The following is a 21,978-nucleotide window of genomic DNA, read 5'->3' as shown; positions in this document are numbered from 1 at the left end:
GGGCTATGGCCCCTCCTACGGCAAAATAACCTAATAAAATGTGTTGTTAAAAACAACAACAAAAAACAGAGCAGTGATGGAGGAACACTTGCATTAATCTCAGCCACAAATCCAAGTCCTTTGGCTCAGACAAGACCCAGACACATGCAAACCAGGCTTGGTTCTCCTTCAATTGGAACTGTTGCGGTGAGCATAAACAATGATGGGTTGGAATGCTGTAGTATCACCAGTGGCTGAGATATTTAAAAAAAAAACTCAACCTATCACTTATTTGTTTTCTTCACATGTCTTAGCATGGCAAAAGCAAACTGAGCTTGGCACCATATATATTAAAACCAAGTTCAAAAATAGAGCCAATCAATCAATCAATCAATTAAATAGTATTTGTAAAGCGCTGCTTATCACCCTGTGGTGTATCCAGGCGCTGTGCTGCCGGTCTCAATCGAAGAGCCAGGTCTTGAGTCATTTCATGAAGAGGTTGAGTGAGGGTGAGGTGCGTAGGTGAAAACGGAGGATGTTCTAGGCTTTAGTGTTGAGGAGAGAAAAGGAGCGTCCTCCGCCGCGGCTGTGGTGGATGCGTAGCATCTGTGACCGGGTGAGGTGTGCAGAGCGCAGGTTTCTGGGTAGATGGTAGAAGGTCAGGCGGTGGTTTATTAGTGTGGTCCAATGTTGTGGAGGGCTTTGTAGGGGTGGGTCAGGAGCTTGTACTGACATTTCTTGTGGACTGGGAGCCAGAGGAGGTCTTTGAGGTGTTGGGTGATGTATTTTATCTTGGGCAGGTTGAGGATCAGTCTGGTTGCTGTGTTCTGTATGGTCTGGAGTCTCTGCATGAGTTCAGAGGTGTACTGGCTTAGTGTGTGTTGCTGTAGTTGAGTGGGCTGGTGATGAGGACCTGCGTCACGGCTTTCCAGTTGCTGGTGGGGAACCAACTTAACATTTTTCGGAGCATGCAGATGGTGTTGAAGCAGGCTGATGCGACGGAGTTGACTTAGCATCTCATGGAGAGTGCGCTGTATAGTATGATGCCGAGGGTGCGTGCACGGCCTTTAGGCGTAGGGGTGGGTCTGAGCTCCGTCGGCCACCAGGAGTCGTTACAGAGGGTGGTGTGTTTGCCGAAGATCAGGACTTCCGTATTGTCCGTGTTTAGCTTGAGGTAGTCATCTTTCATCTATGTTGCTACATTCTTCATGTAATTGTGGAAGTTGGTCTTTGTCTGAGTGGGGTTCGCTGAGAGTAAGAGAGGCCGAGTTGGGTTTCATTAGCGTAGGAGATGATGTGTACTCTCACTATGTCTGCAAGTGGTGTCATGTAGATTTTGAAGAGGGTGGGGATGAGAGAGTGAGCTCTGGGTACGAGGTGAAGGGGGGGCAGACTCTCTAGGTACATCCTGTGAGGAAGGACGCCAACCATCTGAGCGCGCTGTGACTCTGATCTGGCTAAGTCACTGGATGAGTGTGTGGTGCGAGACAGTGTTGAAAGCTGCGGAGAGGTCCAGGAGGATGAGGGCGGGTGTTTCTCCTTTGTCGAGTAGGGCTCAGATATCGTGTGTTGGTGCGATGAGGGCTGTCTCTGTGCTGAGGTTGGGTCTGAAGTTCGATTGGGATGGGTCCAGGAGATTGTTTCTTTCGAGATGTTAGGTGGGTTAGGTGTTGATGGCTTTCTCCAGGACTTTGGCGTGGAATAGGAGAAGGGCAATCGGACGGTAGTTCTGTGGATCTTTGAGATCCGCAGATGGTTCCTTGAGCAGGGGTCTGACCTTCGCGTGCTCCCATTCGTCGGGGATAGGTGTTGTGGTTATTGAGGCATTGAGGAAGGAGGTGAGTTAGTGGCTGAGCTGGTTGCTTCTGAGGTTGAAGAGCCGATGGAGGCAGGGGTCGGTGGGAGCCCCTGAATGGAATGATTTCATCAGGGTAGTGGTTGTTGGTGTGCTGAGTTGTTCCCATGTGGTGAGCGCGTGGTTGGGGTTGATGGGTTGCGGAGGATGTCGGATCTTTGGGGTTTGAAGTTTGAGTAAATGGTTGCCATCTTGTTGTGGAAGTGGTAGGCCAGGGAGTCACAGAGTTCACGAGAGGAGGGAAAATTCTCTGAATTCTGAATTCTCTGACGATGATGAAGAGTTTCTTGGTTCAGTAAGTGCTGGTTTCGATGCGGCATGTTAGGGCCTCCTTTTTTGCTGCTTTGAGCTGGCGGTGGTAGTGGTTGAGGGTGGTATTGTAGGCGGCTTGGTCGATGTCACTGTTGCTGGTCCACCATCTTCTTTCTCGTTGTTTGTATTCGTGTTAGAGTTCTGGTGTATACCAGCTAGCTTGTTTCGTCAGTCTGTGCGTCTTGGGTGGCTTTGAGGGGGCAACTTGGTTGGAAGCATTGGTGATCCAAGCGTTAAAATTCTCTAATGTTGGTCCAGATTGACCATGATGTTGGGCTGGGCAGAGTGGAGGGTGTCTGTCCATTGCTGCTCCTGCTGAGGAACTGAGGTACAGCTGCGTTAGGGAGTGCTTTCTCGAATGGTTGTGGTGTGAGGCAGGCAGACAAGGGTAAAGTTACGATGGCATGGTCCATCCAGATGAGACCTGATGTATGGTTGTATCCAATTCTGTCGCTGGATGTGAAGATGAGGTCCAGCATGTGTACTACTCTATGTGTGGGGTAGATCACGATTTGCTTGAGGCCAATGTTGCCTAGTTTTTCCAGGAGGTCGGCGGTGTTGGTCGGGTTGTCCAGGTGAAATTTGAGGTCCCAGAGGAAGACATAGTGGTTGGATTCGACAGCGAGAGGGGCGACGAATTCGGTGATGGCGTGGCTGAGGCCGGTTTGTGGTCCTGGCAGTCTGTACACAAGGGTGCCACTGACTGTGGTTCTGGCGTCGGCCTTGAACTGGAAGTTCATGTGTTTCATGGTAGGCGTGTTGTCGCTGTTGGTGATGGAGCAGATAATGAATTCCTTGTGTACAATAGCGATGCCTCCCCCGTGTTTGTTGGTGCAGTGTCTGTGTTTCATCTTGTAGCCGGAGGGGGTTGCAGTGGTGATGTCGGAGGCGGATGTGGGGGTGAGCCAGGTCTCGGCGAGGAAGGTTACGTAAGGGGCGATGGTTGAGATGGAGCCCCATACTTTGGTGGGGTGTTTGCATAGTGATCTGGCGTTGATCCGGAGACAGTTGAGTTGAGTTCAGTTGGCGGGGTGTCTGTGGTGGGTGTGGTGTTGGTCGGTAGGATGGGGACCGCGCTGAAACAACAGTGGGTGCAGGTGAACACTCCTGCTGTGGTACAAGGTGAAGCAAATAAACTGCAGTTGTTGTTGCATGCTGGGTACAAGGCACAGAGCTCAGCAGTGGAGTACATATGGGATTGCCGAGGCCCAGTGTTAATGGCTCTGGGCGTGGTATGGGCGCAGACAGGCTTGAATCAACAAAGAGAAGGACAGCTAGGGCTTAATATTGGTCCAATGTACTTGCGCTGAGTTAAGCTAGAAGACAATGAAAAATACGGAGTTCCTCGGTGGCAAGTTGGCCACCTGGTGTGTACTCAAGGTAGTGAGGAGGTGGGGGATACCTCCTGTCGGAACTAGGACCCTCACACACCCAGCAAGCTAGGTGTCATGCTTCATCATATGGGTCTGCTCCTCGTCGAGCCGGCGCTGCAATGCTCGAAGGGCACCCATAAAGGGGCTCTTTTTCAGAGATCTTTAGTTCCTTGCCGTATAGGTGCCGAGGGTGTGAGGGGCCTAGAGGCGTGCAGTTGTGGTGTGTGGATTAAAACAGGTAAGGAAATCCTTTGTGATTATTTTTATTCTGGAAAGGTCCCAACCTGACTAAAAAGGGGGGGGGGGGGGGGGGTGATTGGGGCGACTATTTGTTTTTAATGTGACAAAAATTCGCTCTACCCCCAGATGGTCAACATGTTTCTCGCCTCAGAATGTCACGAAGTGATCAGTTGGCGATTCCTCAGGACCAGGTGACTAAAAAAATATCTACAGTGGGTGGTGTGGTGCAACGCTACCTACCACTCTTTCTATCCGAGGGTTAATGCCCCGGAGAAGGGCAGCAAACCTAGAGTACAAGAAAGGAGAAAGATCAAAACCCATGTCAAGATAATGGCAAATGATCCTGGTTAAATGCAGTGGATGTGTCTCACTATATACATTCTCAAAGTTAAACATGTAAAAACTTTAAAAACACACAGTGCTGTCATGCAAACCCATCGAGCTCTGTGTGTGCCTTCATATATACATATATCCCGTGTAACCGTATTCAGAAAGGTCATGGTTCACACCATGGTGGGTGAGTGAACATATGCTCACCTCTTTGGTTTTCATGTGCTGCCTCATCAGATCACAGCGGAGTAATTTGGATACACAGTGTAGTGTCTCTGTTGTATAAAGAGACAAACAGTATCAGCTAGAAGTAGGCTGCAAGCACTTCAGATAAGCGCTTACTTCTTGGCTCTGGTTAACTATATAACGATGTGCAGGAGGTATGGATCAGGGTGGACTAGGACCGTAGTTGTAAATCTAAACATATGACACGATTATTCAATATTAGGGTGCTCAGGTCAGGCCGGTGTGTCTGGTAGTCTCGCCGCTTTTTATGCCCCTCAATTAAAAATAATGAGGCACAGTGTTTAGCGCCTCCAGTAACCCGCCCGCGACTAGGGCGGGTATTCAAAAATAAACAAACAAAGGTGTCAGTATGCCATTTAAGACTTAAGGCTGCTAACATCACTCCCCAATACCTCTTACCTTCGTTAGTTGCTGGTGTCAGAGTTGGCCTCCAATTGGTAGTGCTTACTCACCTGCTCCCGCTCGGAGCTTCGTGGCTCACCTACCCGCTCCGCTGCATCAGGAAGGTACCATGTAACAGACGGGACCTGCCTCTGAAGCCGTCGAGCAGGGTAAATTGGCCGCAGCTGGAAGGAATTAGCCTGGTGGTATCGAATGACGTCATATTTGACGGACTCATGGTGGCCATCTTAGAGTGTGGTTTAAATCAATCAAATCTATCTCAGTATGCTGTAGGCGTACTCCTTATTAGTTTATAAATACGTGGTAATTAAGAGGTCATTTTTTATAAGTAAAGTAGATGCCTACTGTTATAAAGTGCTAAAATTCAAGTAATGTCGTTTCATTATTAAAAAATACAGTTGTTCGGACTTCTAAAAACCCCAAGTCATAAAGGATGATAACGTGTCTGCCATGTCAGCCTGTAAATCATTGGCGCTTGGTTATCTCAGTGTGTCTCTGCCTTTTGAGGATAATCGGTAGCCTTTGATAATGGCAACAACAGGTGTTTGTGGGTGATGTCACTAAAGGAGCTCTCGTGGCAGCTATCTTGGAGTGTAGTTTAATGCTATGTTGTCAGTGTGTATCTGTATTCTTATTATGCTACTATTTCTCTGTAGTGATAGATATGGGAAAGGAAAGATGTTGTATGTCACAACAAAATTGACAGGGAGGAGATTCCTATACAGGTAGTGCTGATATAGTGGTTTGTGTTGGGCACAATAGCTTTATGCATTTAAATAAACTGTTAGTTGATGGTGCTCCATGGGATGTCATCGTTCAATCCGTTATTGGCTAAGTCAAGTCGAAACACCCACCTCTGTTCAATCCTGAACAGTGCTGTGTGTGTTATTTTTTGGTGAGACTCAAGGATAACCCCGCGCAAACTCTCTGGGGGATGTCTTAGTTCTGAAAAATGGGCATATAGTTTGGTGTTTGTTTTCTGACAGCGAATACTGCTCTTATGTTCAGTGATTCTGGTCTTAATGGGCCTCATGGTCATGCCAACGTACCTCTTCTCACAGGGGAATGTCAGCATGTACACACAACGTGATGTGTTATAATTGGTGTGTTTGGTCAGCGACCATGTAAATGTGTCTGAAAGAACCAGTTGTTTAGTGTGTTTAGTCTGTGGATACACAGTACATGAGTCGCAGGGGTAGTGTCCCGTGACTGGGGGGAGGTCCCACAGTTGTCTCTGGTTAGAATTATTCTTGTTCTTGGGTCTCGTATGTATTAACATATCTTTCAAATTGTTAGTACGCTTGAACGCAAACCTGGGACCTACTAGAGGGAGTCGGGCACTCTAATGAGTGATCTGATAAAACGCGAATACCCGAGACAAACAGTTGCTTTGGCACGGAAACGAGCAAGACATAACAATTGTGATAGTCTCCCTTGAGAACGTGACGAGAGAGCCAGACAATGCTATTACATGTGTTACTACCTTCACTTCTGATTCCAACCGGATTAGGAACATAATCCGTAAACATTGGGGCATCTTGAACACAGGTACACTGTCCCTACCCACCCCTAGGTTTGCATTCAAGCGAACTAGTAACCTTAAAGATCTGCTCGTACACACCAGACCTAAACAGCTCAATACCAACTCACAAAGAACCCTATGGAATCTGCCTCCTGTAAAGGACCACTATCCCTGTGGTTCATGCTCTGTATGACCCCAAACTAAGATCACTAAAGAACTAACACTCCCAAATGGGATTACCTGGGTCATCATGACGCACACGAATTGCAATTCATCCAACTGCATCTACATATTGATCTGCCCCTGTGGTCTCCTGTATATAGGTATGACGACGAGATAGGTTAAGGTGCGCATGATGGAACACAAGAGCAACTTTAGGTGCCACAGATCCAATACGAAGATGACTGCACACTACCTTGGAAAACGCCATGATCCTTTAACATGGGGTATACTGGAAGCGCACCCAGGCATGTCTAAGAAGGCATTGTTCCACCTAGAACAAAGATGGGTCCTGCGTCTGTCTACCGGCAAGCATGGTCTCAACGAGGATATACCCTGGAGCCTTTTGACGTAATCAGTAAGAACTGAGGCTTTATACTATCAATCAGTATTACCTGAACATGAGCACACCATGCAGGTTTATGTACCGTATCAGCACCCCACGCACTCATGGGTTGCCCCCTGCGGGTACATGACACCATTCCCATTATCATCTTTTGACCCACGCACCGCCTGGCCTAGATACATGCTATCCTTTTAATTAACCCCTATGTAGATGGTACACCACAAGCCTAACGAGCTTATTTGGACCAAATCAGCCTGCATCCACAGGACCTTTACCCGCATACCATTGAAAACATATTACGAGCAGGTACCTTACAACCACACGAGCATTGTCCAGAGGTGCTGCTATGGGTCCCCCCTACACCGGCATCCTGTTTTCAATCATACATCATAGAGGCATTCCCGCACTTGACATTGAACAGGGAACAGTCCTTCACCACTATTTCCCTCCGGACACCTTAGTTGGCGAGACAGATGCTGGATTGGACTGGGTATCTATCAGTCCTAAGCATGCGCGACTCCGCTGGTTGCTCGTACACTACACGAGACAACCCAACATGGCACCCGTAAATTGGGGTTGGCGGTCTAGCCTGCATTTCTGACAGTTTCCGGTAGCTCCGGAAGTATCACACCCACTTGCCGGCTCCAATGGGGTGTAACTGTTCCTCGGTCCACACTAACGGAGCGACCCGGTCTGGTAGCAGCGCAGGGGTAGGGATACAAAAGGTCTTTTACACCAAAAACTGTAAGTATTTGTAGCACGACCAGCCCCCTCTACGACTCCCCGAGCGTGGAAGGTGGCGGGACAGGTTCTGGCTGCACGACACGGCCGCACTCTTCGGCCAACGGGCCCATTGCACAAGCAGCGCTGGTCACATGTTGGCCAGCTATGTCTATCTTTCTTAAAAATTCTAAAAACAAATTGAGGTGCAACCCTGAGCCTTCATTGTGTACTTTAGTTGCCACTCGAGACAAGGGGAGCAGTGGTCTAAGTGTGTCATTGGTCTTGGTTATTGGCTAATAACACGGCGTTCAGTCACTTGTTGATACAAGGCAAGCCCTGCCCACGGTGTGCCGGCAGTTTTACGGCACCGCGCACCAGTGGATGTAGAGGCGCGATTGGCCATCCGGAGGCATTTGGTTTCTCGTGTTTTCCGACTTCTGGCCATGTTTTGACTAATAGAGGCATACCACGTACCCCCATGCCCCCGCCTTACCTGGCTTGGGGTAGGCTTTGAACAACCATGTTGGGTACCGTGTTGCCAGCAATTACTGAGTACCATCTTGTGACTTTTTGGCTTCGCAGTCCTGTTCTAACTTTGTTTTTATCTACCAGGACACTAGACTATAGTGTCTGCCACTACCAGCACAGGATGTCGCATAGCCATGACTCGATTAGGGTGAGTTAACCAGAACTTGTTCACTGGTGTGACTCCAATATGACAGATGTTGCGAATTGTTCTGCTGCTTTTTAAATGGTTTTAAATGTTGTCAATGTGACTAGACAACACACAGATCACAGATGACGCATGCCACAGCTCACCTGTGTTCTGCACGTGTGCTTTGCACCATATGTGTTGGAGGGTGCACATCACTTACAGTTAGCATGCATAATTAATATTTAATTATTGCCATGTCATATTTTCTTTTGCAGGTTGGGATTTAGATCTGCCTGTACCACTTTTTAGGGTGCTGTACGGGTGGTCACACATGTACTTCAATGAAGCCCTGACCACCACCAAAAAGTGTAGGTAGATCCATTTTTGGTCCTGAGGAATTGCCATCAATAGATAACAGGCAAGAAACATGTTGACCTATTACACCAGCACATATCCCCACAAACCTTAGAGTGGGAGTGCGCATTTTTCTAGTTTTAACCAGGGTAGTGACCACAACTCATTAAAATTGTTCTGAGTGGACCACTATTCCCTGCTTTATTTCACGCACTCACAACATCACCACCTACACCCCTATCTCACACCAGGGCCCTCACACGCACTGCACCCAACGGCTTAAGGAATAAAGATCTCCGCCAAGTAGGCCCCATCACGGGCGCCTGATCGGGTATTGTAGTGCCGACCCGAGTAGGAGCAGACCCAATGATGAAGCAAGACACCTGCTTGTTGGTTGTTTGAGGGTCTTTTTCCAAAAAGGAGGAACCACCTCTCCTGCCAGTGTGAATACCCACACAACAGGGTTCACTTTCGAGACCACAAACCTCCACCTGCAACACTCATTAGGAACTGCATACCTTGTTGGTTACACTAGTCATTGGGCATGTATGCTGGACCTTATTAAATAATAAAGCCCTTTTGTTCCCACCCTTGGAAAAAGTAAAAACACTCTAAGGACATTCTAAATCTGACCCAATTTAAACAAATTAAACAAATTACTGAAAGCACTCAGGACGTTGAGGGGGGACTGGGGCTCAAACTGGCACTGGTGTAGGGCCGGGACAACAACTCAAGGCTAATGCAGCGGGCAGTGGAAGCGACTCAAGGATAATGTGGCGGGTAGTGGGAGCGGTGACTAGGAAATGGGGTAGAGGTCTAAAGTGAAATCAAGGATGTGCATAATAGTTTAGCAGATTATAAGGGTGTTTTGGCCAAAATTGCAGAAATTCATAGATTTCCAACATATTATTAGGCTGCAGGAGATTGCTGCTCCCATTATGCACAAGGTTAGAGTGAGAAATATGAAGAAAACATTTTGACTGTACATGTTAAGAAAAGTAATTGAACCAAGCAACTCACCCAAGTAGTTCCAATTCAAACTGTGTGCATGGAAAACAGCAAGACTAAGCAGCGTGTGGAAGAGCTCAGCCTCACTTTATCAATATGCACATTTTAACTGAAGACGTGTCATGTAAGAGCCTGTATTGTCTTTGAAATATCTAATATTTGGTGCTCTTAGGTGTATCTGAATGATTCTTTTTTAGCTTTAATCTGCTAAAAAACAGATGTTATTTAACTTGGTCAGCAAATTTATATTTTGAAAGAACAAGTAATCCTTCTCCCAAAATATCTGCTTTTATTGCAGACGAAAAATTATTATATTGTTTAGTGATGGCAGTGGAAGTCACGATTATGAAAAACACCACAGATCAGAGCAGATAGTAGCTTTGATCTTGTGGTAGACTACTGAAATAGAACCTGGAGCCATGGTGATTACAAATCGCACAAAAATGTTTGATATTTGTGTTTCAATTGTTAGCAGGCAGGTGTCTACAACCAACCTATAAAATGGATGACAAATAATAGCTAGGACAAAGAACATACTTAAAAACGCATGAAAATTAGAAGACAGTACCTTTAAAAACTCAGTGATGCAATCTGTTAAAATTTTATGACCCTGGATATTCAACTCCAATTCGTAAAACTTGGACAGAAGCTTTGATTCCCGACCACACTGGTTACAGCTGCAAGAGAAAAAAATATGCTTCAAATAACACCGAGATGTTAACTACAACATATATTTTGCCCAAAAGCACTTCAGTACTAGAATAGCTGACAAATATAGGATAAGATTACTAAAACAGAGGATGTGTACATCATAAACAATAACACTAACAACTTGTTGAAGCTAGCCTCAACCTCATGAAGCTAAAGAACATCTTATAAATTGAGCACTAGCAAAGCATGGTTCTCTCGGTGCAAGCATATTATGATATTTACTATTACCATTATTATTATTAAGAGACCTTTTCGCAGTAATCACCACCTTAAAAGTAAACCAGTTAATTGGGAGTTGTCGCAGACACTAATCTAGCAAGTCCCCACTTATCACTTATGAAAGTCATTTTCTTCTCTTCATAATTTTTTGTCTAATCACTCCTCAGCCAGTCCCTATTAAGCTCACTAATTTCCAGTCAACCCATGTTTAAAATCGAATCGCAAGACCCCATGTACAACAAGCATCTGCAGCCATGCCAGTCAGCTAGAGCACAGAAGTCACTTAAGTGTCCTAGTCCCCAGCAACACCAATACCTTCAGTCATCAACAGTAAAATTAGGTCACAGTCGTGATCAGTGTAAAGAAAGCACTCTAAAGGTGGGTGCCAGAAAATGCCTCTTTTTGTATGATCATCTCCAAGTATTGAACTGATGCTGCTGGTTTTTCGACTCCAAAGGTGCACAGAGTCCTTCCAAACAGGCCTCAGTGCCAGTGCTCTGAACCTTAAAAAACATGCATGTCTGATTGGTTCACCCACAATTGGCATAAATTAACTAACTTATAAGTCCCTAGTATATGGTACGGAGTACCCAAGCCCTGTAAGTTAAAGTGTCTCTTGCGGACTGCAGCACTTGTTGTGCCACCACGATTGAAACAAAGTATGACACCCATTCCTCCATTGTGGCCTGGGAAATCAGTTGTCAGCTGCTAACTCGACTTTGCCATTTGAAGAAAAAACCTTCCTTTTTAATATTTATAAGACAACCCTAAGGCAGGCCTACTAAGCCATAAAGGAAGGATGTATTATATTAAAACATTTGCGCTGTGTTTTCTTAACTTCAAATATCCTGACAGTAAAAACACGGCATTGTTGTTTTTACTGTGGAAAGGCAAGTAGCGTAATACGCTGACAACTCAGCAGTGCTAACTTTTGAGTCGGACTACCGAATTTGATACTTCAAGGTATCAAAAGAATCACTGCATTAAACCCGACTTGATGGGCAAGTCTAATATAATGCTATGACAGGCAGCTCATAGAGCATGGAACTGGCCTGGAGACTACTTTGACTGAGAGGTAATGCAAAACCAAGACTCTTGACCCCCTGTGACTCGCTTGCTGCTGGAGTTAGTCAACCGAACTAGTACTATAAAACGTTCTAAAAGTTTACAAAGTTTGACCACGCAGTCCATTACAATGATTTATTGCTTTTAATTTAAAAGCACTGATTTAATGATCCTTAAAAAACGCATATACCCAGCACCTCCAAGTGATTTTTGTCATTGCGGTGTCTACAACCTATTTTTATAAATTGGTGTTTGGTTTTTATTGTGTCTGGTTTCTTTCTTATTCAACTGTCTTGGTACTTCTTAATGCTTTACATTTGTACCTCTGATAAAGTCTGACCGCTCAGAGACACAGCTACCCAGGGTTGAGCTACGGTTTTTCAAACAAATATGACTAGATGCAATACAGATAATGAGTTTATCACAGTGTTGACTCGCAACCACACCATAAACCACTCCCTTCACAGTGTAGAAATGATGGACATGGCTTAACCAATCCATGGCACCACAACTATATGTGAAGGATAGAAGCAAACACAAGATTGACATTCTTAAGAACACAAAGAGACTACCTCAGGCAATGTAATATGCTACCTTGCAAAGCTGGATTTCTATATAGTAGAAATCAAACGTAAAAGGCTTAATAAAAAAAAAGAACGTGGGATACTCTATAACAGAATTCAAAGGAACTAAATGCAGCCATAGGGTCACAAATCTAAAAGGCCAAGATAAAGGCTCTGAAATAGTTTTTGGGCAATCACACGTGACAAATGTGGAAGTATGGCAAACATTGTGATGAATAAATAAAATTAAAATATTTACGAGAGGAAGCAGGACAAAGCATCAGGGGTGGAGGTGGAGAAAAAGAAAGCACTTGGGAACTACCATGAAGTGCTCACTGCAAAAGAAAATAATCCCATTGCTTAGAGGGATACAACTCATCCAATCACAACACAGAATCACTCAAATGCTGCTGAGTAGGACAAACACAAGAATGAAGCCACTGAATCAAGAAAAGATAACTGACAGAAAACCAAACAATCCAACCATGAGCAGGTGATTTACTAAAAGCCCTCTCCAAGTGTATGTGTGAGAAACAGACCCTTTTTGAGTGGTCATACCCAGTTTTGTCTCTGAATTTTATTGCTGGTTTTAAGACTCTGCTCACTACGGGAACTGCTGTACAGTGCCCAGGGTATGTGCTCTGACCGACAAAACATATAAAAATTGGCTAGTCCCCGACAAGCATATTTGACTCTCCTGTAAGGCCATAGTTTATGGTGTGGAAAGAACAAATGCAGCACGTTTTGTGCTATCCACTAATGTTACAAGTGAAACCATGACTACAGGCCCCTCTGTATAGCCTGCCAGCAGCAACCTGAACTCTGCTGCTCAGACCTGTCAAAATAACCCTTCTGACATATGAAAACCTGCTTGTAAATATTACCGAAGCACATATTGCTGCTCACAAGGTAGGGTGCATAATGTTTAAGAGTGGAATATGTGTAACATCAGTAACGTTACACGTATTTTAGGCCCAAAACGACATTGTTACTGGTCAGACTGCAGCGAGCATATAGGAAAAGTAAATGTACTGACAGTACACTTGAATCTATAACTTTTGACTACTACAAGCTACAAACCCCATTCAAAGACCTATTTTTATTTTTAATAAAACTTCAATCTAATGGTGACCTCTGATTTTTATTAAAAATATATAGGAAATGTAACTTTAAAAAAGTTATCTCTACCCTACCTGACGCTTCTGGAGACAAATTTAAATGAGCTCTCCAGCACCTGCCCAGCCTGTACTTTGCAGGAATGAGGTGTGAAAACTTCTCCCAGAGCAAGGCCAATGGCCCGGGGTATGAAGAGTGTTTCCTTCCCCTGGAAAGAAAGACCAGTTTAGGTGGCCCCAGGAACTTAATTAACTTCAAAGTGGCCTGCCCTGTCACAAGCAAATGTTAGTGGACGCCTGGAAAGCCCAAGCCTTGGTCTACCTACTCAGGCTGGCGCCAAACCCAGTGATAGAAAAAGCTACCCTCAAAACCAGTTTTGGGTAACCACAGAGGAGGGGCTATTCATTACCCTGCCCACACAACAGAGTGGGTACACAGGCTGTGCACGAGGTAAGAAGGGTTTCCCCCATCTTAGATTTTGAGAGTGAGGGGGAACTATGGGATTGTGTGTAGTCGGGCAAATAGGGAGTAAAACAGCAGGTAGGGTTGCTCCAGAAACCTACACTCTATTGTTTAGGGACTACCCAGGACCCCCCCCCCCATACAAGGGGGTGCCAGGCATAACTGCGGCGCCCCAATGCACCATTCTTAGAACACTGTCTGTACCTGCATAAAATCAAATGAGGAATGAATCTGCCTCAGGCAGTTTTCTTCTTCTCAAAATGTGACAATGTGCCTTTCTATGTTGGGGCTTAGAAACATGTTCAACTTCCAGACTTTCACTGGGACCAATCCACTTGCTCTATTTGACTCGGGCTCAATTGTGGTTAGTCTGAAATAGCACCTTGGGCCTCGTCCACCAAGTCTATTGATTTACATTGGGTGCTTTATTTTTCATGGTGCAATTTTCACTTAAATCTTTAAAAATTCATATCTAATATTCCCCTTATTGGAATTTTGATGTTTTGGTGTCATTTTGCTTATTAAATGTTTCTCTTTTTATGAATTGGAGTGGTATTTTGGTTGTCTTATGTTTTTTACTTTAACTAGTTAAGCCTGTCTGCTCTGTTCCATAGCTACCAGGGGTTGAGCTCATTTTTAATTTACTGAACACGTTAGTGTCTTTATTACTTGTGGACCACCTTCCACCCCAATTAATAATTCACTTTCTTATAATATGTTATGCATTTAAACAAAGGTCTGCCAACAGACAACTAAAGATGTCATTAGCCGAGATCTAAAAAGTGAAAGTGACAAGATGGAATGGAAGCATGAAAAGGAATGGAAATAATATAACATGAAAAACAGATGCATCAAGGGCGATAGGAAGAAGACGACTATGGAAATATTAATGAAGAGCAGAGTATGAAGAAAACTAAAAAGAAAATAAAACAATAGAAGAATTAGGACGAATGAAACACAAAAAAGAGAGAAACCATTAAGGGCTAACAATAATGGAAGGAAGGAAAACTGTGAGAGAGGAAGGAAATAAGAAAGAAAACAGAAGGATATGTAAAGGGAAGAAAATAGGGAAAGAACAAAAGAAAGAAAAAGATAGGCCGAAAGTCAATTGTTTGGCCCAGTGTTGAAAGGCAATGTAATTCACAGGAATGCAAATTGCAGAGCTCCACTAGCAAATATGTAGCTGTTCCCCAGTGCCACTTGCATCTCTTGGGGGGATAATAATTAGGGCTCCCGGTTTTATGGTATTTATATTTTTGTCATTTCCGTCTGTATTTATCCATATTTATTTTAGGTTTTGTGAAAACATTAAGCTGAAATGTGTATATTTCTGCATTTAACTAGAGCACTTGTGCCTCAACGCCTGACAGGTTTCAATTATATGTACCCATTCAGATGATAAAATATGCATGAACATATGGAAATTTTAGTATCGAAGTTGTGCAAATCTACTGCAGTTTAAGGCTCTTTACTAAAATCCCTATATTTTTTTAATCCCCTTGCTTGTAAATCCGCACAGCTATTGGCCTGTCAGTCAAGAATGAGAGCATTTTGAATCATTCAAAAGCAACCCATATTTCCGTTTTTATCCACATTTAAAAATGAATACAACAGGAAAATAAATGTGTTAGTCTGTATTTATCTGTAAAATGGGTAAAAACGGAAAACAGGGAGCCTTAATAATAATATGCACTGGTTGTTCCACTAGCATTCTCAACTCAGCCTTGATGCAGCTTATCATGCTGCCAAATGTGACTAATGTAGAGCTGTCCAGAAGCATGCTGTCTGTGACTGTTTACACCTTGACTGTCATGTGTGGTTAAAGGGGGAGCGCAGTGTGTAAGGCTACTTCCATTTACACTAAAATAGGCTCAGGAAATAAGAAATAAAAAAATAAAAAAACAGAGGAAATTAAACCTAAAATGAAGGAAATAAACAGCTCTACTACTTGCCGAAAATAAGATGTAAAGGAACAAAAAGCTCCAACATGCACCTTTAGTTTCCTCCTCTTCGACACTGCCACTTGGTGGTTGAAAACATCATTCATAAATGGACTGTTCATGTTCAATCAATACTGCAGAAATTTAAAAAATATACAACTATGTACTCAATGGTACAGATGCGAAAAGACAGGTGCAATTCCAAACAAGATGCATGCTGTGCAAATTATTTTATTCATAAACTTTAATGGTGCTTTAGAGTGCCAGAGAGACAGGAATATGAAGCTCTTCTTCTCCATGATCTGGAATACAGGGAGGGAGTAAGGAAATGGAGGATGTGGATAGCAGGGAGAGAAAGTCATGGCGCTTTGTTTCGTTACTTTCAACCATGCTGCACAGTAGCCTAGGTGCTGTACAACATGGCTAAGCAAAACAGACACAGCCAATTAATCTTGCGTAGCTGAGACCTATTGGCTTTGCCAATGGTTCTTATGAAAGCTCTCCATACAGCTGGATTTCTGGTCTAGCACCTTGCTGCGATTACTCACACAAATGTAATAAATTAAAATACATGAATATAGGATTTTAGTTAAACCTGCAGAGCACAGTCGCCTCCTACCATAATATTTTGCCCAAGTGAACTGCTTAAACTAGGATGGCAAATCGGCACTCCATATTGAACAATGTTTTCAGCTGAAATTGGTTTGGGATGCTTTGACTCTTAGTCCCATCACTCAGAGGCATGTCAACAGATACTAACTTGCATCCTGGGGAGTTCTGTACTAAAAGGTCAAGCCCACACTAAGCAATTCAATGTGCAATTGAAGATATGATTGGAGCCATCTAAGCAATTGTGGTGAGCAGACTCCATCGGCGAGCTTAATGCCATCTATCCATGTCACCTTCGCAAAGGGATGGGCAAAAACACAGCCCTGCACACAAATTCTTTAACAAACGAGTAAAGAGTCCCAATCGAAAGAAAATGGTCCCTCCATTCCGAGCATTCATTAGTGCTTTGCCTCCTGGATTTCAGGTTTTGTGTGCGCGTCCAGATATGGCCCTGGTTTATTTATCTTTATTCCCAGCACTGTGATGAATGCAAATGTCTGTTAATGTGCTAGTAAGATTAAAGTCAACCTTGTCCCAACAGCTGCTGCACAAGCAATGTTTTGTTTTTTTTCTTGACAGAATTAAAATACTGTAGGAAAGTGCCCCTTCTTGACAGTGTTATCCCCTATTATTGCCTGGTATCTGATGCAATTTTGACAAAAGTGCACTGGGTTCCTGCTGTCCAGCTCCCCAGTCCCAGATTTCTTTCCATAAACCTATACAATTGTCTCCCCCAATTGACAATACCTTAAGCATCCCCTGTAAGTCCCTAGTAAATGGCACCCTTGGTATCCAAGGCATGGGGTACTAAAGGGGGTCCTTAAGGGATGTAGCATGTATTGTCACCCTAAGAGACCCCTCAGCACCAACATGCAAACTGCCACGGCAGGCTGCTTGACCCCCCCCAACCCCAACGCCCCACTGTGTGCCTTAACTGCAGAAACTGCATGCAGTATAGGTAAGTCAGCCCTACAGCAGGCCTTACAGCCCTAAGGCAGGGTGCACTATACAAAATGTATGGACATATCTGCTCGTGAGCTATGTACCTGTGATGTCTAAGTCGATTCTTTTATATTACAAGTGAAGACTGGAAGCCATTTTGAGAACATGTGCTGGACACTGGTAAATAAGAGCTCCCCAGCTACATGATTGCTTCACTGAAACCAGAGATGTTTGCTATCAAACACCTCACATTAATAAACCCACACTGATTCCAGTGATGGATGTTTTAATACATGCACCCAGAAAGCACCTTGAAGATATCCTCTGAAAAACTACCGAATACTAGTGTGCTGGCAGACTCATGTAGACCGCCTGCCACCACAGACAGGTTTCTAACCCCCCTGCAGGCAAGTGCCTGCGCTCTCAGAGGGCAGAAACAATGCCTACTCCGGTCAGAGGTGTTGTCACCTCCTCCAAGCAAGATGGCTACGTGATCAGCACATCAAGGCAGGAGGCTTCAAAGGCCTTTGCCGTCTTAGATATGCGACCCAAGGCTTCACACAACAAGGAAAATGCTGACCCCTGCCCCTGGACCATTTGGCACCAGGACAGGCGGGAACATTTGCTAGTCAGGAGGTGTGCCTCCCATTCAGGGTAGTACACGACCCCTAAGGTAGGCTACCTGATGTGAACACGAATTTTACAATTCCATCATCTTAGTTTTGGCGAAATTGGGCTCTCTGGGTCAGGATTATGCCCACTTCCCACAGAAAGTGGTCATATAGAGGGTGTAGACAACCTAAAAGGTAAGTAGCCCATTGGCTACTATCAGTAGCGGCTGCTACCGATAGCGAGTGGTAGGGCTCCGGCGGCGGGAGGGGGGTTGATTCGCAGAAGGGACCAAAATAAAAAACAGATTACACATACCTGGGCCGGCCGGCACCTCTTCTCTCTGTCTCCCCAGGCTGCAGGAAACACCCGGTCTCCCCATAGCCAATCAAAACGCAGCAATGCAGCATTGTGATTGGTCTGAGAGCCGAACCACGGCACTCAGACGGGGACTGGGGGGCTTTGCATGTTCCTCATCAGGCTGTGTAATGCAGCCTGGTGGGGAAGATGCAAAGAGCGCATCACTGTCCGGCCAAGCAGTCATGCGCACGTAAGGAGTGCAAACCACTCTGCTCCCTGCTCTGGCCAGCCTTGCCCCACCCCGAGAGCCACTCACTTCAATAGGAAAATAAAAAATGATAACGATATGTTATCATTTTATTTTTCCTATTGAAGTCGGTGGGGCGGGAGCTGCCACTGGCTACTAGCTGTCACTCCCTATAATGCCCCTAAATGGAGCATTTAGGTGGCCTCACTGACACCAAGAACTTAGAGTTGACGGATGAAGAAGAGCGGACAACGAAGAACCGCGAGAAAAGTGAGAACAGAGGAGTGACTGTTGACTTTTGGTGCCAAAGCCTGTCTGCACCAAGTCCCGACAATAGTGACCAGCAACTCGTCCTGTAGCTGACCAGCTTCCAAGAACCCCGGGAAACTGCCAGCCCTTCGCAAATTGCCAGCAATCTCCTTTGGAATAGAGGAGCTACTGCCCTGCAGACCGCAGGCACCGAAAAGCAAAGTCCGGTTCACAACTCACCGGACAGCCAGATGCCGCAGCCCCCCCGGGAAAAGGCACCTGTGCTCCTAAAGGTCAGATCTGTCCGCCATCCAAGTGAGAAGTCACCAGGACCAACCAGAGCCACACAGAACTACAGCCGGGTGAACACGACCCCTTGCAGCACACAATGGCTGTGAGAGTCCAATCAGGATTTCAACAACACTGAGCAGCCGTTGAGGGACATCAGCACGGCAGAGACCCACTCAAGAGTGGACCAGCTGTCCTGATTTTGCACTGTCAACTGGTGAGACCGATGACCGCAAGGCTTCAGGACACACAGAGTCTAGCCAACCTTTTCACTCTGCACCCGAGCGCCCCGGCAAGACAAACCGGCTGTACCTATTTGGCCCCAAGACCCTTGTGACCTGAGCCCCCCGTTGGGAGCTCCCAGACTTGTCCCCAAGTCCCCCTCGGCTGCCTGTTTCTAAAGTGGCCCCCCTTCTCCTTACCGGCGTAGCGCGCACAGCTACCAACTCAACTAGCACCTCTGCATCCGGACGCCCCAGGGTAGGTAACAAGTAACTGCGGATGGTATATTGGAAATTGGCATCCTACGACCTTAAGACCCAAAGGATACCCTCAGAAACCGACTGTAAATACCTGTATGCTATCTATGCCTTTTCTACCATAGGAAATCATTGTGCGTAAATGCTCATTTAAGTAACTGTTTTAATTACCTGCAAAATTCATTATTTAAAAAAGGACTTACTTGCTACTGAAGTTCTTGGTATCAAAATATCTTGTTTTTCTAAATTGATCTTGGATTTATTCTTGAGTTTGTGTGTAATTTATTGCCTCTTGAACACAACAAATGTTTAGCACTACCCTATGATAAGCCTAACTGCTCACACTACCCTACCACAGAAGAGAGCATTTGGGATATCATTAGTGCCTCTGTAAACCAACTGGGGTTTGCCTAGACTCTTTACACAGTGTACCTCGTTTTTGTCCACTATAAAAAGAGAAAGCTTCCTACAAATACTACCTCGCATTTAATAGCTAAACGGTGGTTGTTAGCGTTAGCACCGCCTAACACCTGATGCTGTTGTTGCACTGTGAAAAATATCTTTGTCCTACTTAATGGATAGCATTTTAGATCTCTTTAAAGGCTGAATGGCTGGGTTGGCTCTGCCAGTGTCTTAACCAGCGGCTTAATTTGACTTTTCCAGCCTGCAGCTTCAAACAATGTCACCTAGTAGGCGAGTGAGAACTTCCAAGCCCCTGAAATCTGGTTCAGTGTGGGACATATATTATTGCTGGCAGGAGGGAGCACAGCAGGCAACATGGACAGGGAGAAGGGAGTTTGGTACAAAGAAAACAATGTTGTGAAGCAACCATGTGGGGTGGGGGACAAGCAGCCAGATTGGGGGTTGGGGGGGGGGGGGGGGAGGGGAAGCAGCCAGATTGGGAAGGGGGGGGGGGGGAGTGTCGGCCTGGAAACACAAGCTGTTTTATGCAGTGCGTCAACTTAAATACAACAAGAAAACAGCTTCACCCCACCCCATAGATTTCAGGAGAAGGTTCAATGTTTTGCCTTTCACAAACTGGCACTAGCTGGATCTTTAGTCTCCCACTGGTTTCACACACCCCTTAAACCCTCCTAATGAACCATCATAGAATGTGGCACAGGCTTGAGCCAGGTAACTCTGTGTCTCTTAGTAAATGCTTCCATGTTCTGTATAAAACAATTGACAACCACCGGGGGCAGGCCCATGCTACAGTAACACCCCAATTAAATAATTTCAAGTAAATGATTTAAATTATAAAAACAGGCTGTACACAAGAAATATCTCTCAGATTATTTTCCGTTCAGCTGCGATTCTAAGGCATTCTCGTCCACAAGAAAGCTAAATTATATGAGAGAGTCTTCACCTAAAAACAAAAATGGTAAAAATCCTTTAATTCTGTATTTTGAGTTAAAAAAAATATATTAATTATGGGCCTCATAATACCCTGCATCTGTATATAGGGAATTTACACTAACAGATTGTATTCTGAGGGCAGAGCAAGACAAAAACAGACAGCAGGAGGTACACTAGCGCCTCGCCCACTGACAGCCCATGTCATCTCAGGCACCGCTATTTTGGCTGTGAAATTTTAAAGCTGTGTCTACGAGCTGCTGAAAACAAACCGAGGCAGGCGTGTAGTAGGGGTTGGCTGAACATAGCATATCTGTGTTATTTATGTGCAGTCTGACACAGGATTTTAATGACAGGCCTCCTCCCTGCTTTGAAGGGAAGGGTGTGTGGGAGGGGCCTGTATTATATAATGGAAACAAGAAAAAGGGAAAAAACAGCTCATCTGTTGTACCAGAGATCAAAGTGTTGAATACAAATTAGTGATACTGAGAGACAGTACAAGTTTACCACAGTTATCCTTTCAGCTCGATTGTTCCCATACCAATACACTCCTGGGGTGTAATGAAGCTATAATTACAGACGATCTGTGGTGGAGGTGGCAGAAAAACGTGGGGGCTTTGAAAAATGAAGAAAAAAAAAGGTTATGGAGGGAGTAGCATGAAGGGAGAGTGGGAGGTTGGGGAAGAAAATAGTACATGAATCACGTTGGGAGCAGCAGACAGGCACTGATTAAGTTGAATCAAATCTGTGATTGGCCCTCATTCCGCGTGTTGCTTACCACTGGCTTTGTGGTTTGTAACTCACATCTTCTGGCTTTCTATTTGCTGCCTTTGCTTTAGGCAGTCCAGAGTGAGTTTGTCCCTCCCAAGGAGCAAAGCCTTTTCACATTACCTCTCCTTGTATTCTCCCACAGATGCTTCTTTCTGTAAACAGGCCTGTAAATCTCGTTCTTATCTTGTCACATCTGTTCTGCATTCAAAGACAGGGGTCCAATGTAAGACTCAGTCTTTGAAGGGAACTTGGTATTTACTTTTCTTTGACTTCAATGGAAGAGGATTTATGTGACAATCTTGCTGCATACTGGGGATAGGAAAGAGTTTTTTTTCTAGCATACAACGACATTTGAATGAATTGTGCAAGTATTTATAAACTGTACAGGATTATTAGTAAAACTGTATGTCTGTGCAAATGTAATAATCATTTCAATTGAAAATGTGTTGTCTGTAATGGCAGAGTGCTACCACATCATGCATACTCCATTC

General features: G+C 44.8%; 1 protein-coding gene across 2 annotated transcripts in view; it reads right to left on the bottom strand.

The window, feature by feature from the left end:
* USP48 (ubiquitin specific peptidase 48) overlaps positions 1-21,978 on the bottom strand; it is a 782,973-nt gene that overhangs the window by 588,882 nt on the left and 172,113 nt on the right. For both annotated transcript variants that reach the window (XM_085608904.1, XM_085608905.1), the window contains exon 6: positions 10,133-10,241. In XM_085608904.1, the coding sequence (XP_085465030.1) occupies positions 10,133-10,241 (109 nt within the window). The remainder of the gene's footprint in view (positions 1-10,132; positions 10,242-21,978) is intronic.

The sequence above is a fragment of the Triturus cristatus genome, chromosome 1_2, assembly GCF_964204655.1.
Source record: "Triturus cristatus chromosome 1_2, aTriCri1.1, whole genome shotgun sequence".
Classification (NCBI taxonomy): domain Eukaryota; kingdom Metazoa; phylum Chordata; class Amphibia; order Caudata; family Salamandridae; genus Triturus; species Triturus cristatus.
This window is presented reverse-complemented; position numbering and strand designations above follow the sequence as displayed.